Source organism: Lepidothrix coronata, unplaced genomic scaffold (genome assembly GCF_001604755.1).
Source record: "Lepidothrix coronata isolate B3197 unplaced genomic scaffold, Lepidothrix_coronata-1.0 Scaffold36, whole genome shotgun sequence".
Lineage (NCBI taxonomy): Eukaryota > Metazoa > Chordata > Aves > Passeriformes > Pipridae > Lepidothrix > Lepidothrix coronata.
The window spans coordinates 728,614-756,605 of record NW_016690216.1 but is presented as its reverse complement, the minus strand read 5'-3'; the positions used below and the strand labels follow the sequence as shown (position 1 = coordinate 756,605).

General features: G+C 42.5%; 2 protein-coding genes across 4 annotated transcripts in view; both read right to left on the bottom strand.

The window, feature by feature from the left end:
* Positions 1-33: 33 nt before the first annotated feature.
* On the bottom strand, positions 34-18,145 carry CUNH8orf46 (chromosome unknown C8orf46 homolog). 2 transcript variants are annotated; one of them, XM_017812512.1, is made up of 7 exons: positions 18,044-18,145; positions 16,469-16,641; positions 13,507-13,562; positions 8,304-8,430; positions 5,721-5,782; positions 3,960-4,045; positions 34-3,063 (listed from the first exon to the last, which is right to left on the bottom strand). In XM_017812512.1, the coding sequence occupies exons 2-7, from the start codon at positions 16,533-16,535 to the stop codon at positions 2,877-2,879; spliced, it is 585 nt and encodes a 194-aa protein (XP_017668001.1). In that variant the 5' UTR covers positions 16,536-16,641; positions 18,044-18,145; the 3' UTR covers positions 34-2,876. The 2 variants fall into 2 exon arrangements, with proteins under 2 accessions (XP_017668001.1, XP_017668000.1); XM_017812511.1 differs by having other exon boundaries at positions 16,469-16,721; positions 18,044-18,111.
* Positions 18,146-26,668: 8,523 nt separating this feature from the next.
* ADHFE1 (alcohol dehydrogenase, iron containing 1) overlaps positions 26,669-27,992 on the bottom strand; it is a 20,061-nt gene continuing 18,737 nt past the window's right edge. For both annotated transcript variants that reach the window (XM_017812509.1, XM_017812510.1), the window contains one exon: positions 26,669-27,992. This exon is cut by the window's right edge. The gene's annotated coding sequence lies outside the window, so the exon portion shown is untranslated.

Sequence of the window (27,992 nt, the reverse complement as noted above, 5' to 3'; positions counted from 1 at the left end):
CTGAGACCCATAGGTTACCACATGCTACTTGTTTATTTACTTTTTTTTTCAGAATAGAACATATTTTTAAATCAATAAAATAAATATCTACTGCAATACAAAAAATCTCCACAGCAGTACCTGAAATACAAGAAATTAAATATGCTTCTTGTAAATATCTCCTCCTCTTGTAGATCCAAATTATAAATTAAATAAATAAGAAAAACATAAATACACATTTCAAGATACAGCAATTATTAAAAAGAAATATCAATCATCTCTGCCTCCATCCTCATACTGCTTAAAGCTATTAATTAACAAATTAAATACTACAATACAACTTTCTCAACAGACAAAACTCTTGCTTCCCTGGAGTTTGTTTGGGTGCTCTATGGGTCATGTTAGCTATAAGGGCAGGTACCACAAATGCTCACTCTCCTAATTACCAATGCCACTCTCCTAATTACCAATTGCAGCAAATGGACTTTTCCCAGTGTCTCTCCACTGTCCTTATTTTTGCTTTGTTTAGGAAATGAGACAAAGAAAGGGAACAAGTGATTACTGTTCTCCTTACTCCTTGAGTCTGCATCTCTGTGCAAGGGAGCAGTCCCCCTGAACTTACTAAATTCCCCTATGTGCATAAAAATAGCATGTCCCTACAAGGCCAAGGTTTCTGGCAGGATTTCTATGGGCTAGGGAGGGGGCTGTAGTGTGGTTGGTGATATTTGTAAAAGGTGTTTTCAAGAAACTCCTGTCCATGGCTCCAGCTTGGTTCAGTCATAGAGGACCTGGTGTTGGCAGGGTCACGGTGCCCAGACTATTACACAGGGCCAATGTATCAGGCTCCAATTTAAAGGTGGGGTGGACCCCTGTGAGAAAACTGCTCTGGAACTGCTCAGGTGTGCAGCCTTCAGTGGACACTGGCATTGCTCTCACATGCTGTGGTAGGTGGCATGTGGTTAATGCTGGGTCACCATTGCCACATCCAGCACGTGGTTAACAAGGAACTGTGTTCTCCTTGCTCACAGGAGCAAGAAATAAAAGCAGGAGAGCAGATCATCCCTGTGTCAGGCTGCTGGGCCAGAAAAGGACTTTTACCTTTGGTAAGGAGGACTGAAAGTCTGTGTGATTTCTAGTTGCAAGGTTGTACTCTGAGTAGTTGAGCACTTCTGAAAGAGGAGCCTGTGACTGAAGCAGTGACAGACAACTGAATGTGAGGGCTGACAGAGATATTTCATGAAGGTCTAGTGCCTCTCTCTCTCTTTGGCAGACTCCGGAGTGGGCTCTGGCTGTATGAAAAGCCACAGTTATCTTTTTAAATAATGCTTCCACCCCACTCTACTGCCTCCTCCATCATGTCTAGCCCCACATAGGTGTCCCCTACTGGCTTCCCTGGAGCCACTGGGCACATTTTCTCTGTGAAGCTACTGTTCCACTTGCTTTCCCGTTCCAAGGATTTCAGTTGCTCAGGCTGTCAAGCTGCAAACCTTTCCTGTGTGCTGCTCTACCCTGCTCAACCCAAAGCCAGGGGGCCTGTCTCCTTTCTCTTCTGGCCAGGTGGTACCCTGGTACTTCTGAGCTGGTGGCCCCTGACCAGGGACAGTTGTCTGAGCCTCCTCACCTCAGTATGTACCATGGCACTGCTTTTGGTGGCATCTCAGTGCATTTTACTGCACTGGCTGCTGGCAAGCAAGTTTCAGATGGGAGCTTCTTCCTTCTGCTTCTGTCACAGAGTAAGACTTGTATTTTTAATTTATGCTTTGGTGCACTGGCTGTTAGATTAGAGATCATCATTATTATGAGCAACAGGATATATCCTTCCTCCAGCTTGAAAAATAAAGTTCTGTATTCAGGGAAACCAATGTCTTTTATAAGAACCAGGGGAGCACTCATAGGAGGCAAGTACTGCTCATGACTAGTGTAATATTATCTATAACTGTGGTGAAAACCTTTTTGTAAAACTGTTTGTTTCTTTTTTTGAGACAAAAACCCAAGAGGCCCTGACCAGCTATTTCTAAATTGAGAAAAAAAATTAAGCAAATTCCATTAAATCTATCTATTCATAAGCACAGGTCTCCTACATGCAAATATCTCATGTTTAGTTACCTAGTTGCACCATTTATATGTTTTCTTTCCTTCTAGTATTTTGAGCACTTAATGAAATATCCTCTACCACATGGGTAGAGGTTAAGTTGCTGACTACTACTTCACATGTAAGCAGGTTCTATGGCCGAAAGTATCCCTTGAGGTTATTCAGTTGCTCATAGCTTAATCTGGCAGAACACTTTGAAACATCAATCACAAATTTGGTACATATGTTTGCAGATTTTCTCAGTTCTGGCCCATTGTTTTAAATTTTTTGCATCTTCTACTCCAGTCTTGAAACACTGAAACTGAAGTAAGAAAAAGGTTTAGGATGTGTCATTCAACCAAGCATATCGTAAGATGTGTTTTTTTTCTCATGATACGAGAGGGGAAAGACAGCAAGCAGCAGTACACAACAAGTAGATCCCTGGGATTTAATGGCACTCTGTTACTGATCTATTGCCTTGCAGGAATACACAAACCTCTTGGTAGGCTTTTCTTGTTGTAAGTCTGAGCTGATTCAGACAGGACATAGAAAATGGTGAATGGGTCAGCAGTAGTTTCAGCATCTTTGAATCAAGATGTAAATCTAGTGGGATACTTGGGATTTTAGTATAATGCAACAAAGAAAGGCCAGTGAGTTGCATCATGTTCACCACTTTTATCTTAGTTAGCCTTTCTCCCACTGTTTTGAGGCAATGGTATGAAGTAATAAAAAGGATATTGTTTTCCTGGATGAGCTGTGTTTTGTCTGTTCTGTAAAGCACCTTGGCTAAAGGACCTTCTGCCTTTCCAAGTGATGCTGAGCCTCATCAGTCCGCCTCAAAGGCACTGTTTGTTGCCCCCAGGTACTCTGACTTCTTCTTGTGCTTCATCCACATCTTCCTTAGGAGGCTGGGTGTCCCGCACAGGTTGCCTCCTGTCAGTGGCAGGGAAGCTTCTGCTCCTGGTGGCAGGGCCAGGTCATACTCTGTTGTCTTTCTCCAGCGGTGCCTGTGGCTGGCAAATAAAGCACAGATGTGTACAGAGTGCATCTCCATGGCCCTTCTTCCCTGCTTATGGAGACCAGTCATTTAAAACCAAAAGCTGTCTCGTTGTTTCAACCAGATATGTCCGCGCTGGCCTGTCCCTGGGACTGGCAAGTCTGGAATGAGCAGGAGCTGTGCAGGACAGTGGGCTTGGATGCTGCAGCTGCCACCCTTCCACTTGGTGCCCCTGTTCCCTTGCTATCAGAGTAGACACTCACACAAGGGGATGGGCTACAAGTGGGACCACTACTAAGTGCATCCTGTCTAGCACTTGTCACCCAACAAGAAGCTGGTAAGTTGTCCAAGGAGAGAGCTGGGCCCTTCCACCAAAGTCCCAGGGACCATGTGGCAGCACCTGGGAGGGGTGAACTCCACTAGCTGAGGGGGATTTACGTGTCTCTGTACAGAGTGCGATGGCACTGTAACAATCAGCTTCTTACTGTCCCTCGGGTGGCAATGGTAGCACCTCAAATATCACATAGATCCATGTCTGAGTTAACTGCCTGCTGATGAGTGCATTTGTACTGTGGTCAAGCTGTTCCTTAATTATGCTTAAAGACATTAAAGGTTTGTGCTTTTTTTTAGTTAATTTTTTAGTTAATTTGTGGGTTTTTTTAGTTAATCATCTTTTCTAAGCTACCTCAGGGCAAATATGGTAGACTTCTTAGAGGGAAAAAATACTTGAAAATATTTATATTTTGAATTAAGATGACTTTTTTTCCAGTGATAAAAGAGTTGTAATGGGTACTGAGGCAGCTGTATAAGTGGCTGTGGCTAATGATATAGTCAGCATATCCTTTACCAATCTCTCCCTGCCTTTGGGAAGCAAGAGGCATGGCTTGGCTGGAGGGATGGGAATGAACTTACTCCTCTGTAGAAGTGCAGTCACGTGTGGGAGAGCCTGTGACAGTCACAGTTTTCACTGTGATATGGGCAACTGGAGATGGAGGAATCTGTGAGAGGAAAAAGCACATCATTAGGAAATGCCACTGATGCATAGGGGCACAGGTTCATCTGAGGAAAGAGGCTGTTTTAACAAAATCAATAAATACTGTAAATCTCTCAACAAGAGAAAGCAGGTTAGGGATTTGACTGCCCAACTCTCAACCACACAAATACCAATTGCTCTCGTGAATGTTCTCAGTGAGGTCAGCACATGACTTGTATGAGCAAGAGTTACACCTCCCATTGAAAGAGGGAGGCTTGCAGAACTTTTTAGTCCCGAGTTATTACATTTAGCTTCCTGAGGCAGTGAGGCTTTGTGCAGACTGAGCAGCCTGCCTCTTGCAGCTCCTCACAGGCAACCTCTGTGGCTACCTGGGAAGCAGATGTCTCAGCCATCATCATCCCTTGAGCATTGTGAAATGTTTCCCTGTTTTGTTGGGTGCTTCTCTGTGGCGTGGGGAGCCCTGGTTATATTCCAGTTCTGCCACAGCCCCACAAGTGCCCGATTGTCGACTCCCTCCTGGTCTTATTTGAACATAAATTGCCTGCCAGAACTGAGTCACTTTATCCCATAAATGGGTCAGTGAGCCTAGCATATCCTCCAAGACAGTAAATTAAAATGTTAGTTGCCCAGAAATAAAAAAAAAAAGTCAAAAACTGTGCTGTGATCTCATAATTTCAGGCAATAAGCATGTATTGATTTTACTGGCAATACCGAAAAATTTCTTCATGTTATTGTCACTACCATAACTGACCTTTAAGCTGTCTAGGGCTATTTCTTCTGGGATTATTCTGAGACTGGATATGTTTAAGTGTGCTTTTCAAGCATCCCAAGACTTGGAGATTTGAAATCACTTTTGCAGGCATCTTTTGCAATTTAACCATGGTAATTATCGGTAAGTTCAATTAGTTTCATTACACTGAATACCACTAATTTTGACCATCCTTCAATATTGTACTGTTGTTTTTCCCAAGTGTAGCCCAGCTTTCAGCTAGCAAGTATGTTGCAGCCATCCAAAAGAGCCTTTGAAACCTAAAGTTTTGATAGTATGGTCCAGTGTTGACCAGAAACTTCTCAGAAGATTTTTTTTCTCTTTGAAAAACCTATATTTTTTAAATGTAGGGATTTGAAAATTGGGTTTTTTTGTAAGACAAAGAAAGGAGGGAGAATGTTTTAGTAAACATGAGTAATTCTTAACCAAAACATTTTTTCTGTCCATTAAAATACAAATTTAAGGGTTTAGTATGAAGATTTTCTCATCAACTCTTTTTTGACGTTTCTGACTCACGTGATTATCATGTCAAGTTGGCATTCTGGAGAATGCAAATTATTTGATGCCTGTTGCACTGTAGAAATTAGTTTTTTCCCGATTTGTGAAATTCCCTGAGAAACAAGAGGCTAATTCCTCCCAGCTCTTGCAGGTTGCTGAGCATTCAGAACAGGAGCCTGTCTCCTTCTGTCCCAACACCCTTCCTGGTCCCCTGAGGGGTAGTTGTCCTGAGCCAGTCTCTGCTCCCAGCTAAGGATCCTATGGCAAAATTATGTCTCAAAGGTTTAACAAAGACTGTGAAATCCACATGTACTGCAACAGACTGTCATGCTGTTACTGTGGGACAAACTGAAAGGTACAACAGTTTAAGATGCATCAGACAATGGTAGTTGGTCTTGCTGTATTTACTTACCAAAGACTTTCCATCCAACAGGTGACTATAGGACTTGGATGACTCTCGTTCATTAATTCCCACTGCAAAGCATAAGAGACATGGCATTATCTGTAATTATCCCTTTGGCATATCTTGTATGAAAAGCCTCTTTTCATGCAGTATAAACTCAGATATGGACAGAGCCCAGATACAGATTATAATTCCACTAGCTTTGATTATAGCAAAAGCACAGAGTTTTCTTTACTATGACCATCTGTGATGTCAAAATAAGTGATTGTGGAATTACTTAAGTCATTCTGGGAAGTCTCTCAACTGCTTGCTCCTAGACTTTTCAAATGAGATGGTGAACTGTCCTTAGCAGACCAAGCTAAGTGGGAGGCATTCCCCTCCGGGAACACTCACATGTCTCTACATGCAAAGAGTGCTCCCATCTCCTGCTCCCCAGCAGAGGTTGGGCAACCCAGTTTTTGTGCATCCTGGAGCCCCCATTGCAGGTCTGTCCTACCTAGGAGATAATTCTCTCATTTCTGCATTGCTCTAGGGAGTTATTTTAACCTGGGCAGAGATGTGTGTTATGTCCACCTCGTCACAGAGAGGGATTTAATATTTCTGTCAGCTCGCGGCTGAGTGACACCTCTCTGCTGTCCTCAACTCTGGAGGTTACCCTTCAGTTTCAAGTGAGTGCTCGGCCAGTAACTTACCCAGGATAAATGCTCACTGACATTCCTGCTAGCTGTGCCAAGGAAATAAATGAGTGAGGGATGCCAGATTTTTTTCATGGAGTCAAATCCTCCCACTTGGCTGGGGGAATGTGGACCATTTCTACTGCTGTGACCAATGGAATACAAATAATGAAAGCAAATTTGGAAATAGTCAAGGTGCTTCTTATAGTGCTGTCTCCAGCATGACTTAGCAATCAGAACTGTCTTTTCCTTCTGGGGGCAATATTTGAGCATGACAAATGTCTTAACCAGCTTCTTGCTTCCTGCTCCACCCCCTCTAGTAATTCCATTAGGTACCTTACTGTATCCCTCACGTCAAAGTTAATGAAATTACCTCCTCTCATCTTGCATATTAGGTACTAACAGTATTCAGCAAGTAGCTCCAGGCATCAGTACTTCAGCTAATGTCCATATTTTTTTTTTATTTGGTTTTATTTGCTCTTATATTGTCTGATTCTTCTCTTCAACCTGTCCCTCTTCTTACTAGATACAGAAAATGTTCTGGCAAACTTTTAGCAAAATATCTGAAAAAAAGTAAGGCCTCATGGCTTCAGGTTTGTAGGTGCTCCCCACAGAACAGAAGTGGCTGGGTGTATTGTGAATTCCACTTCCAGAATTGCCTTCCCATACACTGAAATGGACTGTCCTTATCCTTTGTTATTTGTGTGGGATTCCTGATGCTAGCAATAAACATGCTGATGGCCTCATCAGTGCTCTTTTATGTTTTTTGTTCTAATTTAAACTAGTTTCTAAGTTCTGCCCGCTCACTTCCCTTTCCCCTCCTATGAGACCTGTTTCCCCCTTTTCTGTTCTTCTTTTTGGATTTCTACAGCTTTTCGCTTTTTTGCACCTCTCTGTCATCCTTTACTCATTTCCCCTAACAGCAGAGACCAGAAGGCCCTCCTTTCTCCCTCTCTGGCTCTCTGCCACCCTTTACCCTGCAGCCAGTCCCAGCCACTCCTCCTCCTCTCCCTGCTCCAGCCCTGAGGCTCCAGTTCTTTGTTCAGACACATCTTGGCTCTGGTCCTGGTTTGAGATCTTTCCCTATGGTCCCAAACTCAGTTTCTTCCTTCCCAGTTTCCCAGGCCCCGCTCCTGTCTGGTCTATGTTCCTTGATGGGATGGCTTATGTGCAATGCAGCTGCAGACCGGTGATGTGAGGAATATGCACCTTCATGCACCTGCTTTAATAATTTTGCATGTTTTAACAGCCAAATGCCCATTTTGTCTACCAAATACATGCCATATGGGATTTTTTTAAAGGCTTATGACTTGACTGCAACTGGGTGGTTTTCCAAAGGAGAGCAAAACACATGGTTTTGATTAAAAGGCCATCCCTTGCCAAACTGCACAGCCCTGCTCCAGCTTTGATCCTCCAAACATAACACACCAGTGTTGAAGGAGCTGAATGACCACTCTGTTTATGTTTACTCATCTCCTTGGTTTTGTATTGGCAAGCTCTATTTTTCCTTCACGAGTTCTCACAAATATGCTGAAGAAGTTTTAGTTGAAAAAAATTCAGGTCTGTGGCTGACATCCAGAATCTGAAATTTCATCTCAAATTATTATGTTCTGGCAAGTTCTAAGCAACTGAACAGGGATCTTATATAATAAGATGACTCAGGCAAATGCAGTAATTCACAATTTATCATTCTAAAATATTGTCAAGGAGTGTTTATGACTGAATAAAGTGAGTTTATGACTCCAAATAAATTGAGCAATGCCACAGTCATTATCTCATTAATTCCACTAGATATTTTAAGCACAGAATTATCCTCCAGGTACATAATAAAGCACCCGCTCCGCTGCAAACTGGAAGGCTGCAATATCTAAAAATGTCCTAAAGCTGTGGAGGAAAAAAGCCCCTTCTGTGGACTTACCGTGCTGGGCCGTGCCCTTGGCGGGGCGGGGCCCCCTCTGCCCGCCCAGGCCCCGCGCCTCGTCCTCGCTGTACAGCACCTGCAGCAGGTCACCCTGGTGGGGCCGGCGGTCGGAGATGGCCACCACCTGCAGGGAGGAGACAAAACCATCCCGTTACACTTGGCTTTGGGCATTAGGTGGTCTGTGGAGGTCATGGGGGAGCCGAAAGGCAGTTTGCTCTTCCCACTGCTTTACTGTCATCCAAAGTGGATTTTGTCAGGTGGGGGCTCTGGGATTTGTGGGATTTGTTTTGTTTGGCTCTAGCCTCTGTGCATGAGACATATAAAAATATGGGAAAATCCTGTGCAGTCTCTCTGGGACCCAGATACTTATTTACACCTTTCTGTATTCTCCTCAGGAGATTGAAATATGGTCTTTTTCAAGCTTCACTGAGTAGGATATGGCTATTAGACAGCTCAAATTTAATTTTTTATGGTGTCACATCTTGGGCAATCGATCAAACTTACACAATGAGAATTACAACTGCTATTTCCTCATGGTCTCCCCTGTCTTTTGGACTTACTTACTTACTTACACTCATGATAAAAGCAAGACTGGATTTAAGCATGGCCCCTCATGCCAAATTGTCCATTTCCTCTAATTAAGTTTTAATTCAGTTTGCCATTAATCTGCAATATTCTGAGCATGTGATTTTTTACAGAGACATAAAAATGTATACAAACCAATGCTTTGCAAAACAGGAAAGAAGAAAAACCCCAACTTGACCACTTTTAACTCCTTTGTCTCCATGTATCCTCAGGAGTCTGGAGGAGGCTATATTGTCTAAATCCTACTGACCAGCAGGAAGAGGAGCAGAAACTGCCCAATGGTAGGCAGAAATACTGCTGGAAAAGGCTAGTAAGGCAACCAAAGCCTAATCTAAGGTCTAAGAGGGGTTTTCTCCTAATTCTGTGGACTTTGACATACAGTCGAACACAGTCCCCACTTGTAAGCTACAAAAGGACATGCCCAGTGGTAAGTTAAAGTCAAAGGGACTATTGGTGTCTGAAGATAAGCACACACTAAGGTCAGCTGTGGCTGGTTCCCAGCTCTACTGACCATGAATCTGGTGCTGCTGAATAGAGTCGAGCCTCAGCATTAGTCCGATAACTCAGAAACAAGAGTGATACTGGTTGTGAGAGGCCTCCTGTTGCTGCTGAAGCTGTTGGCATTGGCTCTCTCCCAGCTGCCCCTGGACCAGTTCCAGCACCTCCCCATCCCTCTGCAGCAGCTCCTCACAGGCTGCAGGCTCCTGCGTCCACACATACCCTGACCACCTGAACCTTGCAAGCTGCTTATCAGAGGCATCATCCCCTTCACTACAATGACATCAGTGGAGACACCTGTCTTCAGTACAAATATGATGAGGCTGTGGCTGGCAGGGGTCTCTCAAGACAGCCCTTGGAACCTGCCTCATGTGAATCAAGCTTTCAAGGAATTCCACAAAGTTTAGCTCTTCCCACCGTCTCTGGAAATATGCCCAGTGCTCTTGGTCAAACTCAGACTTTATTGGTGTGTGACAGAAAATATCATCAACCCTATGCTACTGAGACACCCGAGGTCACTTATTTTGCATTGTCATGGAAAGAGCATTTTTGGTAAGTAGGATGCTGCCTGCACCTAATTCTAATCCTGAAAGTGGCTTATTTGATCAGTGTAAACCATCATGGACTTGAAACGTAACATTCTGCCTACGTGTTGCAAAGAATGAAATATGGTTTGGGGAAAGGAAGCAGGATTTTTAACTTGATTAATAGCAGGAATTATTTAGGCACATGGTTATTGTTTGCAAGATTCCTCGTTACCTGTGATATCAGTAATGCCAAAATGCCTCCAAGCAGCAGAATCTGTATAAATAAGTTACAGTACCATTTTCCATTACAGCTGGAGACAACAGTTCAACGTCTATAGCTAATGTCTTTGCAGTGTTTGGCTGTAGCACACTTTGGAAGTTCCTTATCTCTTAATTCAAGATTTCACTGTGACTTTGGCTACCTCACTCATTGCTGTAATATGTTAAGACTTATCTAGGTCAGGAAACTAAACCTGCTGCAGCACGGTTTTGATCTAAAGTGGAGCTGACATTTCTCTAGGGTACCTAGGGTAAGGCAGAAGGATCAGCTGGGAGTCACTTTTCTTTTCTAGACAAACCAGGAGATTTAAATCTGTGTGAATGGCAGAGTCAGCCAGACTGTGCAGAACTAGCAAGTTGCTCTCTAAAAACCTACTGTTTTTAGAACCTGTAAGTCCCTTGACTGGCTCAGTCTGTTTGCAGGACATTGCCTCTGAATTCAGAGCTCAGCAAAGTGTCTTTTAATGGACTTTGCCGTGCACATGACAGCATGGAGGCCTGGCTTACCCATTGCTGGAATTAGCTGTGCTAAGGGGGAAGGGGCATGAAAGACACAGGAGGGTTGAAGAGCAGCACAGATGCTGTTCCAGCCACCCCGATGCTGGACCCAAAATCCCACCACCAAACCAACAACCATCCAGAAAAGGTGACAATTAAATATATGGCTTTGGATAAAACTTTGAAGGTTAGAGGCTGAACAACCAAGTGCTTGTTAGTGGAGCAAATGCTGGATTTGTAGAGTTAAAGCTCTTTTTGATGGTCTAATATTGAGCTAATTTTTAATGTGGTAGCTCTAGCATCCACAGAGGGATTTACCACTTTCATGCAAAGTAGCCAGGTACTGTCCAGACAGTTCTACCCAAGGGATTTTGGGGCTAGAATAGCAAGGGAAGAGAAGTGAAGGATCTACTATCATTGGAAATACCTCTTAATAGGGCAACAGGAACTGCAAATAAAGATGTTCTTTAAACACTCAGCTAAAAATGAGAAGGTGTTTCCCCCCTTCGTTCACCCTTCCACAGTCATGTTTGTGCATTTCGGATGGGTTCTTGAATGTGATGGAAGTTACGCCCCCAAAAGTAAAGTCATTTGAATGTTAAATCACTTACTGTTACACTACTTGAGTATTTCTGCTGTGAAAAAAAAAGGTCTGGCAGATGTCCACATTGGTTGCTATTTTTGTCTTGCTGAGGATTAAAGTTGTGCATCCACTGCAATTGCCAGAGCAGGAGATTTCATGTTAGCTGAGGCATTTCTACAGCACTGACTACAGGTGCAGATGTAAAAGTGAAAAATAAATAATCATTCTGCTACTTTTCTGTGGGTCTAGAAATTGGCAATCACAACTTCCTCACAGGCACGTCTATTCCAGTACATGCAATTTATTTGAATGCTTGTGTATGAGCTGTAAGCAGCTGCATCCCACTGATGAAGGGGAATGCACAAACCTAAGAGTTGACTGCGCCAGTTCCTTTGGTTTGAGAGCCATCCTTGTTTTCTTTGCTGGAGCTGCAGACCATTCCTCGGGCTTGGTGCTCCACTGCTAATATGATGCTGCCTGCATCATGACTAAGAGCCAATCAAAGGACATCCTTAATCGGGGTCAGGAAAGCCCCAAAGGAGAAAACCAATCCTCTTAAAATACAGCAACAAAACAGGGACTTTCTTATCTCATTTTCTTAGGCCTTTATGAGTATAGTGCTGCCACAGCAGCTGATCCAATCCAAATTAAATATTAGATACTTCCATTTAGTAGAAACAACAACAACTATCTGCCGGGATTTGGAACATCATCGCAGACATACAGTTGCCCTTGATTTCAATGAAAGCTTAGCTGAAAGTTTTCAGCTAAATAGTTTCATGAAAAAATTTGTAAAAAAAAAAAAGATAAGTTATCTGTGCATACGTTTCATCAAGTGAGAATAGTTTACTTTTAGTTTGGACTTTTTGTCTGTTTTTATATTGCATGGAAAACAGAAGATATCAAAGGCATAATGGAAATAAAAGGCATAAGGAAATAAAAATGGGGTATCTCAAAATGGCTTAGTTTGAGTAACACTCCAGCACTCTGACTTTCATCCACATTTGAAGAGTCATTTTGAAACCTGAGCCTGAGTTACAGGACAAAAATAAGACTTTTTACCATTTGTAAAAATACACATATATATCGTGTCTACCCAAAATTGACAGGCATGTTATTGACTCAGCCTGGGAACCACTTCAGGCCTCCTGTGACATTCTGGGATCCTGTGATGTGCTTTAATAACCAAAAGATGGAACGGGAGTGAGGGCGGTAAGCAGGAGGACCTACAGTTCTGTAGGGAGATCAGGGAATCAGGAATGCAAAGAAGAGGCTCTCTACAATTGACGATGGGGCTGTGTAGTAGGATAGAGCATGGAAAAAAGAAAGGCCAAGGAGCAAAATATTTCAACAAAGTGCTAGAGAGGAGACAGGTCTGTGGTGAGAAGAAATGCTGTGGCAGAAGAGTCTCAAACCCTGTAAAAAGTGCTTGGATATACAGAAGAGAAAGAGACTGTCATTCCTGCAAATCAGTTAAAAGGATTGTGAAAGGAATTGTGAATGGGTCAAGTGGATTTAAGGAGGAAAAACTGCCTCTGAAGGCAAGAAACCTCACACCATGTGCCAAAGCACTGGAACTTAGAAAACATTTTCTCAGAGAATGAAAAATGTTCAGTTATTTTAATTTGGGGGGTACCTCAGCTACAGGGAGTGGGTAAAGCTCCATGTGTGCCCTCTGTGCTGGTGCACTGCAGGTGAGCCAAGGGCAGGCAAACATTACTGGGGCCAAGGGACAAGCATCCTCCAGTGGATGGCTCTATCAGTCATCCCTTTGGGTTGAGATTACAGTCCATTGCTTGGTGTTTTTCTCCCAAATTCCCTGGGATACTGGCTCCTTGATTAACACGTATATGTATTGCTATGATTTGTTTACTTTTGATTCTTGCCTGTCCCCCTGGCACTATTATTAAGGCTTTATGGATAAGAATTAAGTCTGTGATTCCCTCAGATGGTCCATGTTGATAAGCTTCTATGTTCCTTTTGACTGCACAGCAAGACCACATTTATTTTATTGTTTGTTTCAAAACACTTCTGTACATAAACTGCAGCTTTACAGAAACTCTCCTTTCTGTTTCCCACCCCACTCCCTACATCAGACACCGATGCACTTCTTTGCCCTGAAACATCTGCTTCCCATTTATCCACAGTATGTTTTAGGATAAGTGTAGTCAACCAGAACTAAAAAAAAAAAAAAAAAAAAAAGAGGGATAGAAAAGGAGACTTTTCTTACGTTCTTTGTTAGGATGTGCTGCGTAGTTTTGGCTCGTCTTCGGGCAGGACTACATGCTGCAAAAAGAAGAACAGGAACGTGGTCAGCCTGTAGTGGAGGTGGACACATGCCTTTAAGGAAGATTCCAGCTGAAATAACTCCCAAAAAACTCCTTTTTAATGTTGTCTCAGAGGTCATGCTCTAGCTACACAATACAGACATCCATGGGCTCAGGGCAACAGCCAAGTTTCTGCAACTCTTCCATAGGCTTCCTGGAGGAACCCTTCTCTTTCCTCAGTTTTGATCTGACCTCCCACCTGCCAATATTTCAGAAGGAAATGACTAGTCTAAACGTTATCTTGGAGAGTTCTATAATTTTATCTAGTTAGGGATTTTATCAATAAGCTCAAACTCCCTCAGGACATCATTTCACTTTTATTGCATGATGTCCAAAGCATAACATTTGCACTAAACCTAATATTTTCTTTTTCAATCCTCAAAATGACCCATTCGGTTCTCTAACTTGGGGAATTTTGCTTAAAGTCTGTTTCTTTTTTTTATTTCTTAGGCCCATGGAAACACCAAAATCACAGAACCACTAGGCAATAGATATACAAAATGCCAGGTCCATAAGCTAAGTTTTTGGCTGGACTGAAGTGAGTGGTTTTGGATGAGGGTTTTATTGGACAAAGTGAAGATTATTTAAACACTTGTTGTTTGAGTTAGAATTGAAACTGGCCTGAAAGGCTCTGTGATACTTCCAGCTTTCCCTCTCACCATGTATTACCCTCCCCTGTTTTCAGGCTACAGGAGCTACAGGATTTAGCAGCCAGTGACAGAAACAGGCCTGCAAAAACCTGCCAAATGTAGAGAATTAACTCCAGTTCTAAAGGCTGAGCCTTGGGGCAAGGCATGTGAATGAGGGTTTCCTATTCAGGCTCCACGTATAATCCAAAGGCTTTGAAGAGCCAGGAAGGTTTGTAACGGGATGGTGGGTGACTCCTGCTCCCCAGGTGAGCTTTCCTTTACATTGGCACACATTTAACTCCAGGAGTTACAATGCTTATCGCTGCTGTGTATTACTGTTTGCAAAGTTTTGAAGCTGTGTAAGCAGCTGGAGGTCATTGAAGGCTGCTGGTTACTGCAGCCAAACGGCTCTCCTCAGATGGCAGGAGTAACTGGGCTTTCCAGGGCTCCAGTACAAGCAGAGCTGGCAGTGAGACCAAAGTCACTCCTCCTAGACAGTTTGAGTATGTCTAACAGCCACCCCTCTGTGCCTCAGTGAGGGTATAAGTACTGAGCATTAGGACCACACTGGAGAAAAAGTTTTTGCCTGTTCTCTGCTGATAGTGAAACATGACAGGAATATGGGAGGTGAACAGTCTTGCCCAGGGTCCCTGAGAGTGGTTCACTGCAGCACAGGGCACTTCCACACTGAACTCATCACAAGTAAGTTATCTGCCTGTTTAGAGCTTGAGAGTGTGCTAAGCTGTCAGTTCAATTACAGTCTGTTTTGCATGGCATGATATCCTCAGGGATCCTTACTGTCTTCTCCTGCAGAACACATTTTATATTTTAAACCACAGGAGTGTGGGATGAAAGCTAGACAAACATAATAAAGATGGCTTGATTTTGTTTTCTTCCCTGGCAATATCTTGTAAGTTGTTTTTGAAGCTGCTTCAATCACCTTTAATTCTGGAATTTCATTGTGTGAGGACTAAACTAATTGCTCACAAATGAAACACTCAAGTGCAAAAAAGTTTAGTGATGCAAGTAATTAATTATCTTCTTGTCTCTCTGGTATTTTATGTATTTTACCAGACAGTGTGAGGAGCACAGTTCACAGAGATTTCTACCAGAAGCAAGTGCTTTTGTCCTGTTATAGCTACCCAGGCTGGTGCACAAGGAAGAACACATAAATGTGCCTAACAGTAATAAATTTGCATATTTTCAGAGTACATAGGATCCACAGTCGAACTTACTGCCTGTTGTCCACCAGAACAAGTGGCAAAAGGCTTACAGGGGCTGAAGAAAGGCAAGGCATGAAAGGGAAGTCACAGCACCAGCAAACATGCAGTTACTTGAATAGCCATTGAAAGAAGAGTGAATCACAGAGGTAGCCAGAAGTGACCCACTTGTGGGGGAACACAATGGCAGCAGTGCAAACAGTGGGGCTGCGGGGCTGTCCCTGCAAACACGAATCTATGCAGAGAGTGGGAGAGAAGGAAGGGAAGAATTAATCCCTGCAGACCATGTATCTGGATTTGCCTGCAAAAGAATGTTTGTATGTACAGCCCAGCTTTCAGGCAACAAATACAATTACAGTGATGTTTCACTTTGTCATTTCCACTTATATTGCAAAATTAAGCAGCTGAGAACTCATGCTCGCAGCTTGCAAGTAAAGATCTGATCTGGTCCCAGAATTTGTTTTCCCTGCTTTTCCCTGCTTTCTTGTTGCTGAAATATGCAGCCATTGAATTTAAACTAATTTGTTCAATCAAATGCAGGCTGGGCTTTGTCCGGTTCTTACTCTTCATTAGAAGCAATTAATGTTAATCATGCATTCATTTCCAGGGCATGGCTTTGGAAATGGTCCACTTATTGAGCCAGCAGACTTAAATTCAACATTCATGCAGTTCACCCACTTCATCTGAGCTGCTAACTGCTCACAGAACTTCATTCTCTTTTCTATTACGCAGAATAGCCACACAGTTGCAAGCTGTCACTTTAGCAGTTACCTCATAGGTATAGCAACACCGATTTCAGATCTCCCAATTTTATCAGTGCAAAGATTTTACACAGCCACAATGTCGAAGCACCTGCACGGATTAGCTCGTGAAAGCGGCGGCGAGTGCTGGGCTGCAGGCAGAGCAGGGCACGGCAGAGCAGAGGAGCTGCTCATTTCAAAGATTTCCCCATTGCTAAACATCCCATCCCTCCAAAAGACAACACCGTAGTGGTTGTTACATTTTGATGTACTCACATTTGGATGAAATCACAGTGGTGAAAACTTCTAAATTCTCGTCGCTGCAGCTGTAAATCTGGTGCATTTTCCACGTCTCCCTACTGACTGCCTTTCAGCTTCATGCAACCGCTCTGAACTTCTGGTAAATAGGTTTCACTAATCCAATCTGGCTCTGTGATCATTGTCCAGATCTACAAAGGACAGACTGATGCTGTGATCTCATCTCATTCCATATTCTTCATTGCAACATTTTCTGCTCCCATCTGGCTTTCTATGAATAATATTAACACAAAGATTTAATTTAGCTGTTACTTAAGCCTCTACTCAGATAGAAGCATTTTATTTAATGTCTCCTTTTACCAGTGTGGAGAATCCTCTGCAATAAATAGCTAATAATTAAAGTCTAATCTATAGGCAAACAAATGTTTACAGAAGTACTACAAGGACTTTTTAAAAAAAATTGGGTTAATTGTGTACTTTAACACATTTATCATAAAAATTTGCTTCTTCCATATAAAGAGGAGTTGATTCTAGGGGCATTAAGAAAAGTATTTTGTGCTTTACCTTTTAATTTCATGAAAAGGTACCAGAATCCTGGGCATTTCAAAGGAAAATTTAAAATGCAGATGACTAAGAAAGGGCACATCAGGCAGATGTGCATAGGTCTCTATGCCCCCTACACTTCTGTGGTTGCAGAGGGAGAGCAGGTGGCTCAGTCATAGATGGGTTCCTACATGACTTGATAGTTCTGGGGCCTAATCCCATATTTATGCACTTCAATAAAGGGTCTTCTTGCCAAAGCTTTTCATTCCTTAATGCTCCTATCAGAAATTGTTCTTTTCCACCTCTGAATATCAGCCCCCTCAACTTCTGGTGACTTACTGCTGCCACGGACACTTAAGACAGAAAATTTTGGCTTGCAGGCTCTAGCAACTGATGTAGTAGGAACACTTTCAAGTGTGAATAATGATATTAAATTATATCAGTCTAATGAATAGCCTCCATTACTACCACGTGTGTGTCTAATTAACACAAAAACAAGAGCTGTCTTCTCCTATAATAGAGGTCTGCCACCAACAGTCCCAGACGGAAAGTGCCAGTGAACATGGGCTGTCATTGTCATATTGATGAACATTTCTTATTCGAAATAATAAATACTGGTCAAATACGCATCCTGAGCCTTGAAGCATTTTGGTTGAGTGGAAGGTGTCGCTGTTTCAGGAAAGCAGTGAGTGAAGAGAAGCTGTTATCTCTTGTCACCTCCCAGGGCAGGCTCCTGCTGTCCAGCGGTAGCAAAGCCATTGTGGTGCTGGGGGCATTGTCTCAGGAAACCGTGCTGTGCTTGAAGTGGGCGGTGGGACGGCAATATAATCAACCAAAAGTTCAATTAGTTTTTGATTTATTGCGCCACATGTTCTGCTTGTATGACTGATGTCATTAACATCAGGCTCGGCTGGCACGTTCATCTGTCCCTGCCCGGCTGCCTCTGAAGGCACACACACTCAACAGATGGGGAGCTGCACGGGTGCGAAGGCAATTGTTTACCCCCCTATTGTTCCTGTGTCAAGCAATCAAACCAAATCCATTACCCACCGAGAAAAAGATCAGCGCACCGTCCATTCAGCAGTGAATGGGGCAGACGCGGTTATGCAGGAGGCTTTAAAGCTTTCAAAAGAATAAAAAAAAATAATGAAGACCAACACTGAATAGTCGATAAAAAAAAAAAAGGCTATAACAAATCTAACCCACCCTTTATTTCACCTTCAAGATATTCATAGTCTTATGAGAAGAGGGGTACTTTTGGATCCAAGTCATTGGTTTCCTAGTTCTAGGAATGACCTAGAGATATTTTCAAATAGTAGGTGAGGTTTAACTTTAGAACAAGTATTGGGTGCTTCATGCTGTCAAGGGGTGGTGGGAATGTGGACACTGAAGTGAGACTCAAGAGGTTGTTACTAGTTGGCATTCACTGTGTTACAGGGCAAGTAGGCTTTGAACACATCTTTGCAGGCACAGGATGCTCTGGGGATGAGTCACTCTGTACAAGGAGCTGATAAAAAGGCTCTCACCTCCACTTCCAAGCTGAAAAATAGGCTTTAGGAGGGCAAATATAGCATCTCTCATCAGGGATCCTCATTTGGGAATGAATTTTCCTCTGGTCATGAAAGGGAGTTTGCTGCCTTATTTTGTCCAGATCTTACAGCATAGTCGAGCACTATGAATGCCCAGAGTTTTGCAGGAAATCTTAATGTGGCTTCAAGAAAACGACTGCACATATTGGGCTATGTTTTTTCCACCTGTCTGTGAAATATTTCGGGCAAATGTCCTGGTTTAGCTATAAAATGGGTGTAATAACACCTTACAAGGAAGCTTTGCACTACAAAGCTCGACTGCATGCTACCTGCTGAACAACAGCAGGCAGTAATCTTAGACTTGAGGGAAATAACTCCACAATGTCCAACCTAGGAACTGTTCGCAGAGCCACATCAGACAATTTCATATGGTGTCTCCCTTTGGCTCCCTACTGACCTAACAAGAGTCCAGTCTGTGGTGGGAGCAGGAAACCAAACAATTTTTGACTCCGTGAATCATTGTTTTGTTCCCCAAACTGCATAAAACATCTAGAGACCAGGCTCAATTTTTTTCCTCATTGCTAAAGACAATTAATAAGCTATTAACTTACTTCACATGGTGCCCCTGCAGCCATGAGAAGACCCAAAGAAGTTTTGGCACCAGGGTATATCTTTGGCTGAAGACTCCCAAGCAAACGTGGAATCCAGATTCCTAGCTGTGATATAGCAGTTTACCAAATAGCTGAACTCTCAGTGTTGAGAGCAAAGGATCAAAATGTTTGCTGGTGCAAGAACAGGGTGACCAAAGGTGAAGAGGGACAACTGAGGAAGAGGAGGAGGAGGAGGAGGAGAAGAACTCAGGACACAAGAACAGACATAAGGTGTCTGCCAAAACACCCATCTAACCTTATCTGCAAGTCCGGGACAGGGAAGGTATTTGATTCTTGGGAATGTGGGTAGGAAGGAAATAAAGGTGGAGAAGAAGAGATATTTGCTGAGGCTGAGAGGAAAACAGCTGTTGAAAACAGCAGGAGGTTCAGTGACCCTGGTAAACATGGCAGAAAATCCCATAAACTGGTGAAATGTCCCTCTGGGGAGTTGGCAAGGGTGCTTTTCCCAAGGGCTGAATCTGTTCAGATACATTTGGAAGAAACAAGTGTAGATGCTTGTCCTGTTTACCAAGTATGTCAGAGCTGATAAACTTAAAAGTAATCGAATAAAAAAGTCAAATATGGTTACAAAAACTGTAATTAGAATTTTGAGTGATTTAAGATAAGTGTCAGAACCTCTAGACCTTATTTATCCTGGCCTCTGTGAACAAATTAATCCCTTTTCAACACAGCATTCTTCCCGTGAACTTAGTGGGAAGCATCTTGGTACTCTCTGTATAGGTAAGGAATATTGCCAAGGGATTCCCTAGACAGAGCTCTTCCCAAGGTAGGTCTCTGGCTTCTACCTGGATCTTGTACCTCGTTGTATAAGAGGCAAATCTAATCTGTACTGAGCCCCTTGAGCCTATTTCTTACTGTTAGCTGGGGAATATGATAAGGATAAACCTCAGATATTTTTGGAATGGGATTGTGAACCAGTGATGCACAGATAACCATTTAAAAATAAGATGGGATAAAACTGCACATGCATGCTGCAGGCATCTACTCTAAAACACTTCCGTGTAATGCAGTGCCAGCACCACTTTTTGTGGAAGGAAAACTGCTTCATTTCATTTTAGGGCCAGAGAATTGCAACTGCAAATGAGTGAAAAGGAAAACGAACAACAAAAAAAAGCAAAATAGAAAGTGAGCTTCTCATACATAATCCGTTATTTTTCTCTAAATGAAAGGAATAGAGAGACAGATACACTATCGATAATTTCACCTCCCACTTGTAGGAGACTGAAAATCTAGTTCAAAATTGAAGTAGAACTGCATGGTTGAAAGATCTGTGAATAAGTGAAGAATTGTCAAAAGCAACATTTGAATTTTACATTGGCTAGAAGTTGCTGTAACAGATTTTTCCTGAATGGGAATAAGATTGAGGCATTTAAGAAATATTTTGAATTTTAAATTCACTACAGGGGACCAGGTGAGAGAGATGCAAGAGCTCTTTAGTTTGGAAGGACTAATGCACAGACTTCTCTGCTAGTTGGGAAAGAAAATACCAGCCAGACATGGAAGCCAGACTGAAAGCATCACCCCACTAGTTACAGGAAGATATTGCAGGATCCTGACAAAAGAAAAAACCCACAAGTCTGGTTGGCTTCTCTTAAAAAAGTTAAATATAGATAATTGGGCATTCACAAATTTGCCCTAAGCTTGTAAAACACACTTGAGTAAGTTCATATGATGATTATCAAGAAACACAATGCCCAGGACTGCAAGGTTCAAGTCCCGCAGAGCTTGTGCCAGCAGAAGGGATTGCACTAAGCCAGTATTAAAGCTAAAGCCAGGCTGAGCACGTGGAGGCTTAACAAGCTTTCATATACTGGTCATGTACTGGAAATTCACAGAAAGCATTAAAAATGTCAACAAAGGAGCGATATGTCCAAACTGGGCTGTGACAACAATAGCTGATTAAAATGCTAAACTTTATTACATTTGTCCTTGATTTATTAATTTTTCAGGCTAATTGATCAGTGATGTCTTTATTTGCTGATAAAGTATAGTGATTTTTGTAAGATTTTTTCCCTCCTGTTTTCTTTTCTTTAAATATTTTAAGATTATTTTGACTATTGGCTCCTGCTATGAACATAACCATTTTTGGGCAAACAAGCATGTTAATAAAAGCTTGTCCTGTGGTTCCTGGATTTATGCAGTGGTAGCCCTCTTGCTCTAACTGCATACTGTGTCTCACGCCATATGCAGTAAAATCCACTGCTTGGCTAACCAGGCACAGAATACTTAGGATTTCTCCAATGGATAAGTCTAAATAATAAGGCAACTTGAACTGTCACCTTACATGTCTCTAGTATGTCCTCACACAGCCATCAAGCTCCTTTTGCCACGTGCAACACATGGGCTTTGTGGGGATGAAAGTCTTTGGAAGGTATCAAATGGCATTGCCTCCTCTGGCTCAAGTTCTGTGTGAAAATGAGCACTAGAACAAGGACCATCATTACTGGCACTCAGAAACCCCCATTTCAGAAACTTAGAAAATAGGAATTAGAAGCTGCACTAAAGGCATATAAGGAGGATCAAATTTGTGAATCCCTGTTTGATCCAGACTTAAGCTACGGGCCTGTGTGAAGCAGCCAGGTAGCACAGGAGATGGCACTGCAACAGAGGAGGTTTTAAAACAGCATGGGAGCACCAGTCTTTGAAATGTGAGAATTTTGAGGTAGCTTTTGTGCAACCATTACATCACATGACCACAGAGGATGCAGGTATGAATCTGGAGGGAGGGGACTTCCTCTGATGCCAATTATCCTAAAAGTTTTTCCAGAGATGAGATGGTTTATCTGATCTCCCTCCTGGTTTGGTCTTTGTCCTCTCTACTGATGCTGCCAAGAAGGGGTGTCAAAGATCTTCTGTTGTAAGTACTCGACTTGTTTGTAGGAATCTGATTAAAGTAGATCACCTCAGATAACAAGAGGAATTAATGCTGCAAATACATAGGAGAGGATTTTCAATCTCATAAGCTACATGGAGGTCAGTACAAGTCACACAGCAGCCTCTGAGATCTCTGATTTTCGCAGAACTGATGATCTTTACTTGTCTTTTTCCTCTCTCCCATTAGCCTTTACACTTAAGCATTTGCCTTTATTAATTCAGTTCTACTTGTAATCTGTTCTGCTGCTCTGTCCAGTATGAGGAAAGTACTGTACAGAGGTAACCCTGGGTGACAGAATACCAAAAGGGAACAGGAAAGAGATTTTTGGGCTTTGCAATGGACATGGCACATTCTCCTTAATAACTATATAGGTGTAGATTCCTCATCCTTCAGGTTTTTATGATGTTTTTTAAAATGCATATTCTGATCTTAGATGTCACCCTGAAGTCTGATGTTCATATATCCTCTCAACTTGGTCAGCCAAAAGTAGTAGACTCCTGGATCCTAGCATTTCAACTTTCTCTCTCTCTAGCGTGTAACCATGTTATATATTCACGCTCAATGTCTCAGCCGTGAACAATTGTATGCAGATGTTTGCACTCATGTCAGTTTTTCCCAGTGCCTTGCTTGCTGTGTGCATGCAGATGTCTCTGGTGAAGGACATACTTAGACTTTAAACGCCCATCAGCCGACCCTGTGCTGCCTTTGTTTGGTGCTTTGGTGATTTTAGCTTGGCTCTGTTGGGTAGGTCCCCAAACCGTGCTTTACAGTTGGTGACGTTATAATTTCTGACATGAGAAGTCACAAACGGTTACTTTACTATCAAAATCTGCCCAATAGCTCTCTCCTCAGTTTTGCCAATGGAGGAGTCCTAATTCTAGGACTTCTATTTAAAATACAAGTACAGTAGGTATGAAGCACACCAGCTTGACCACACCAAGAACTAACGTCGGGAGATGGCTACATGAAGGCTGTGGGATGTGTTATTCTAGGATGTCCTAACTGCCTGAAATGCAAATGGTGCCACTGTGAGTGTGTCTGAACGGGACCCACACGCTCCAGAGGTGGGAGCAGAGGCTGCAGCCCTCCAGAAGGGAACACCGAAGTGCCACCGCTCACAGCACAGCACTGACATGGCTTTGACCCTTCCTGGGGAGGCTCTGATCCACTGAAACAAGCGTTACAGAGGCTCTGAGGTTTCAGCAGTGTAAGGCAAATGCAGTTCAGGCTCTCTTCATGTTAATTCCCATTTGCTGCTGCTTGGATAAGCATGTAGTGACAGCTTTCATGAGGCAGGAACCTGTCCATTGGAAAATGGATTATGACCACCAACTCTTGCACATAAACAACTGAGCAATCATCTAATGGTCACTAGTGAGACACCCTAGGTCTGTGCTGGTGACCTAGAGGTGAAATGACTTTCTTTGTCTATTTGAATCCCTGAAGCATTCAGACCCCTGATTGGGTTGGGGGGGGAAGTTCTTATCTAAACAACCATTAATCTTTCTTAAGGTGAAAAGGTCAGAAGAGCAAGTTATTCAGTGTTAACTGTTTTTTTATGCAATCAAAAAAGCTTCTTTATTTCCAATGCTATCTTAAAATATACAGCAATACTAAAACATCCAACCTTTCACAGTGTTTTTTTGAAAGTGATGTCAGCTTTTAGATAAATGACAAAGTCCATACACAGTGTCAGCCCCCCACAGCTGTGTCCATAGCCATACCAACAATGCCACACAATGTTTTCCTTAAATCCCATAAAGGCAAGTGACAATGCCACAGAATGAAGCGATAACGTATTAAAGCTGCTGACAATCAGTCTTTAACATGTGTTATCCATTTGACTGCAGGTGTAAATCAGCATTTCAATGTCAAGTTGCTAATTTAAGGCTGTATGGTCAAACATCTAAACAGAGTACCCCAGAAAAAGCACAAGTGCACTGTCAAAGTAGGTCAAAGTCACTGCAGGTCAGGGAACACAGAGAAAAAGTTCCCCATCAATAAACCAGTTTGTCCTATGATATATATATATTTCATGATACAGGAGTATTAGATTAAATTGAACATTTAATGGGAGCTCAGACTACAGGGTCAGCACAACCAGCATTCTGTCACTGCTCAGCTGACTTCGGTTGTGCACATGCTGTCAGCGTACATGACCACAGAACCAAGCTGTGTGGTTCTACAGGGTGACATGAATTACCACGTGAATTATCCTCAAAGGATACACGTCATGTTTCCTCTGCTTTCACTTAACTGTGCCACCTTATGGATGTACATTAATTTTCCCCCTTTAATTTCATATTAGAGAAATAAGGAAAATATCTGTTGCCATTTGTTGTAATTAGAGTTCTCTGAAAATGGAGTACATGTAATTTTTCCATAGAAACTAGAGACTGAAAGTATTTGTTTTAATCTCCCTCTCCTCCACCTAGGAAAGCAGTTAACTTGAGAACCTGATAAACATTCCATTAAGCTGTGTCAAATGGTTGTCCCTCTTATTATTTGGCTGTAAACATTTTCTACCAACTCACTCATGGCAGCTGTCTCTGTACAATGGGAAAAAAAAACAGAACTGCATTTCAGAAGACTATTTAATGGGATGCTGGGACTGGTAAAATATAAAACTGCATTCAGAAACATTGCATCTAAGGGAACTGTAGCGTTTCTAATGATAGCCCAGGTTTTGGGCTTTTTTTTTGTGTCTCAATTTCACTGAGAAATTCAGAGCAGCAGTAGAAGCTTCTGCTTATTTTCATGGACCACTACACATAAAAATATGCACTAAACATTTTGTAACAAACCGACCCTGTGTGATTTCTCATATGTACACTGCAACCCAATGTGCAGATGGAGTCTGCAAATTCAGTCACTGACAGTCCCACCACACCACTACTTAAAGAGAAACTACTTCTTCTGTAGGTGGCCTGGTGGTACATCAAAGATTAAACCAGGTCTCGAGGAAGGATTAGCAGGGGTGAGTTGGTGTGGAAGACCCTCTTCTCACTGCTCAGGGCTGACACTGCAGCAAACAAGCAGTTTGTGTGCTGCTGCATGAGCTACAGCTCCTGGAGAGATCAGGAAAATTGTGGCATCACTTTCTGCATTCACTAGCTGGTGTTTGGATTTAAAATAAATACCTTTTCCTTTAGAAAGCTCATAGGGATGGTCTGAGGAAAAATGGAGACCCTACCTTTAGGCCTCTTGCTGCATTGCATCAGATTGCCCTTGTCCCTTCTGCACGGACAACACTTAATGCAGTGACAGATTTACTAGGTGGGAGCTGTTGAGTCCAAGGCACACTGCACGTGTCCCGGAGCACTGTGATACTTAAGCAGATTTACTCGGGGGTTATGGAGAGGGCCTAGACAGAGCTGGGCTGTGTCCCTTAACCATTGCTCTTTCTCATCCGTTTCTTCAGGTCTCAGGGGGATGAAAAGCCAACTACAAGACAGAGGATGACGGACTTGGCACAGGATGGTGCAACAAGGAATGAGCATACACAATAACCTATCTGTAGTTTCTTCCAAGTTTATTCACACAGGAAGATGGTGAGAGTTTTTGGATATTTAGGCATGTTGATTACATATTTTTTGCTTCATTGTCTTTTTACTTTAAATGCTGGTAAAATCAGCACTGGAATGGGAAGAGGCAAGGGAAAAGAAGGGATGGACAAACTACTGTACCAACTGCTCTCATTTTTATAATCCCAAGCAGAAACCCTGCGAGCTCTACCTTGTGAGGTTAGTGGAGTGAGCTTTTCATTTTGTGCACTCCAGGTGAAAATACACCCACTGGTAAACTACTTTCACCAGCACTTTCATATGCACTCGTTCACACTTGCTCCCCAAAGCTAATCTTATTAGTGTAGATGGACTGAGTGAGTAACCAGATGGGCCAGGTTTTGTTTTGTGTCTGCCTGCACAGAACTCAGAGAATACAAGGCTAGGGAAAAGAAATAGCAGGTGAATGTCCACAGCAAGAATCATGAACTGGATAACTCCTACTCTAAAAGGAGTCCCTAAAGCCTCTTCAAACCATCCTTTTGTCAGGACTGAATAGCTGACATATATGCTTACTTACAACCCATTCAAAAACCGCGGTCTATATGAACTGGACATTTGTTCTTCTCTATATAGAGACTGACAAATCCGTTTATATAGTTACAGCTGTTTAAGGCAGAAAGTAAGTCTTTGACCCCGCGAGGAAGAGGAGTGACTCAATCAAGCCCTACTGCTAGCAAGTATGACGTACAAGGATCAACAGTGTTGTCATGAAATATGTAATAATATTTACAACTGATTATCTACTGGTTATGTATTGTGTACTGATTATGCAGAAACAGCCTTAAATGTTCACAGAAATACTATGCAGCAGTTCAGAAGCTTTTACGTCTGGAATGCCTCTACCACTGCTCTCAGTTCTCATCCATGATACAACGTTTTTGGGTGCACAGTGCCAAGCTCAACAGGCAAGTGACTTTGCAGGAGGAATCATTATGGTCCATGAAGCCAGTGAAAGCCTTCTCCTCTAAATAGTTTTGGTTCATAGTTACCTTGTAGGATTGAACTAAACATGACAGTTAAACACTGCTCTCAAACACTTTCAAACAAGCTTGTGTTTATTTTTGTTATTTGCATTTCAGCATCATCTAAACATAGTAACAGATCTATCACAGAGGGCTTGAGTAACAGAGTGGTAACAAGAGCCAGAAGAACAAGCTGCCCAGACTTCACACATATGCCAAATCACTGCTGGACACTCAGAATTACGGTGTCACCCCAGCTCCCCATACAAATGCCAGACTTATGCACAAAATCGACATGTTCAAAGATACAGATGCATTTGACCAACTAGGTTGTTTCAGTACAGAGTAATTTAGTAAGATAATACATGAAAAACTCCACAGAACTCTTCAGCTGCGAATAAAACTACAATTGCCTGTGAGCCAGGGTGTGACTCCCTGTCACATCACCACTATTTGAAAGACAGCACTGTGGGGTGACATGAGCTCCCCCGATTTTTCCTTAGCAAATTTGCACTAGTAACTAACAACTGGTGGTGGGAAAACCACTACTTGTGTAGCTGATATCCGTGAGTGAGACTTAAAAACCAGTTTAAGTCAGCTGAAGACTCTGATACTGCAAAAGGGCTGTGGAAGACAGAAAGGGCCCTTCTTACAGCACCATCTGCTTAAGTTGGGTTAGGTATTACATCAAACCCTTTGTCTCACCTGCAAAATATGGATATCAGAGGGGGTATGAGGTTTAATTTAAAAACTAGCAAGAGCTCTGGGTTACCTGGTATAGGAAGTTAAGTGTGAGGTTCTGTCAGGTGGAAATGCAGCCTGCCACTAACTGCCATACTGGCATAAATGGCAAATAAAAAGTGTGCTGGAAGGAAATATCCTACCTCCCTAACTAGCCCAACAAAGTGCCTGCTGAAGTGATGAAATCACTGAGTGCTGCTCAGTTCCCCAGAAAGTGTATTCTCCCTAAATGCAGCATGACTGCCATGAATTAGGCTCCTGGACAAAAAAATTCTCTCTTCAGGAAACCGTATTGCTACTACAGCTTGGAGAAAGACAGGAGTGGAAAGACAAAACAGGCCAAAAGTTTATATAGAACCACAGAATGGTTTCGGTTGAAAGGGACCTTAAAGATCATCTCGTTCTAATCCCCCAGCCATGGGCAGGGATACCTTCCACTACACCAAGTTGTTCAGAGTCCCATCCAGCCTGACCTTGAATGACAGGGTTTGACAGAAGGTTTTCACAAAAAGGGTTTTTTTCCAAAACATGGAAGCTTCGCACAATATAACAAAGTGAATCTCTTGCTATTACATCACCCCTCATGACAGAGGTACTTGTGGGCAATTTCAGCAGAGGAAAAAGATTCAGAAGGACGTGGAAATCAGATGTGTAT

Bases quoted from the DNA above. Each gene is read 5' to 3' on its own strand.
- CUNH8orf46 (XM_017812512.1), bottom strand. From the start codon at position 16,535: ATGCACCAGATTTACAGCTGCAGCGACGAGAATTTAGAAGTTTTCACC. The intron at 13,563-16,468 runs GTGAGTACATCA...TTCTTTTTGCAG, and splicing joins CACTGTGATTTCATCCAAAT to CATGTAGTCCTGCCCGAAGA. The intron at 3,064-3,959 runs GTAAGTTCATTC...TTTATTTGCCAG, and splicing joins GACTGCACTTCTACAGAGGA to CCACAGGCACCGCTGGAGAA.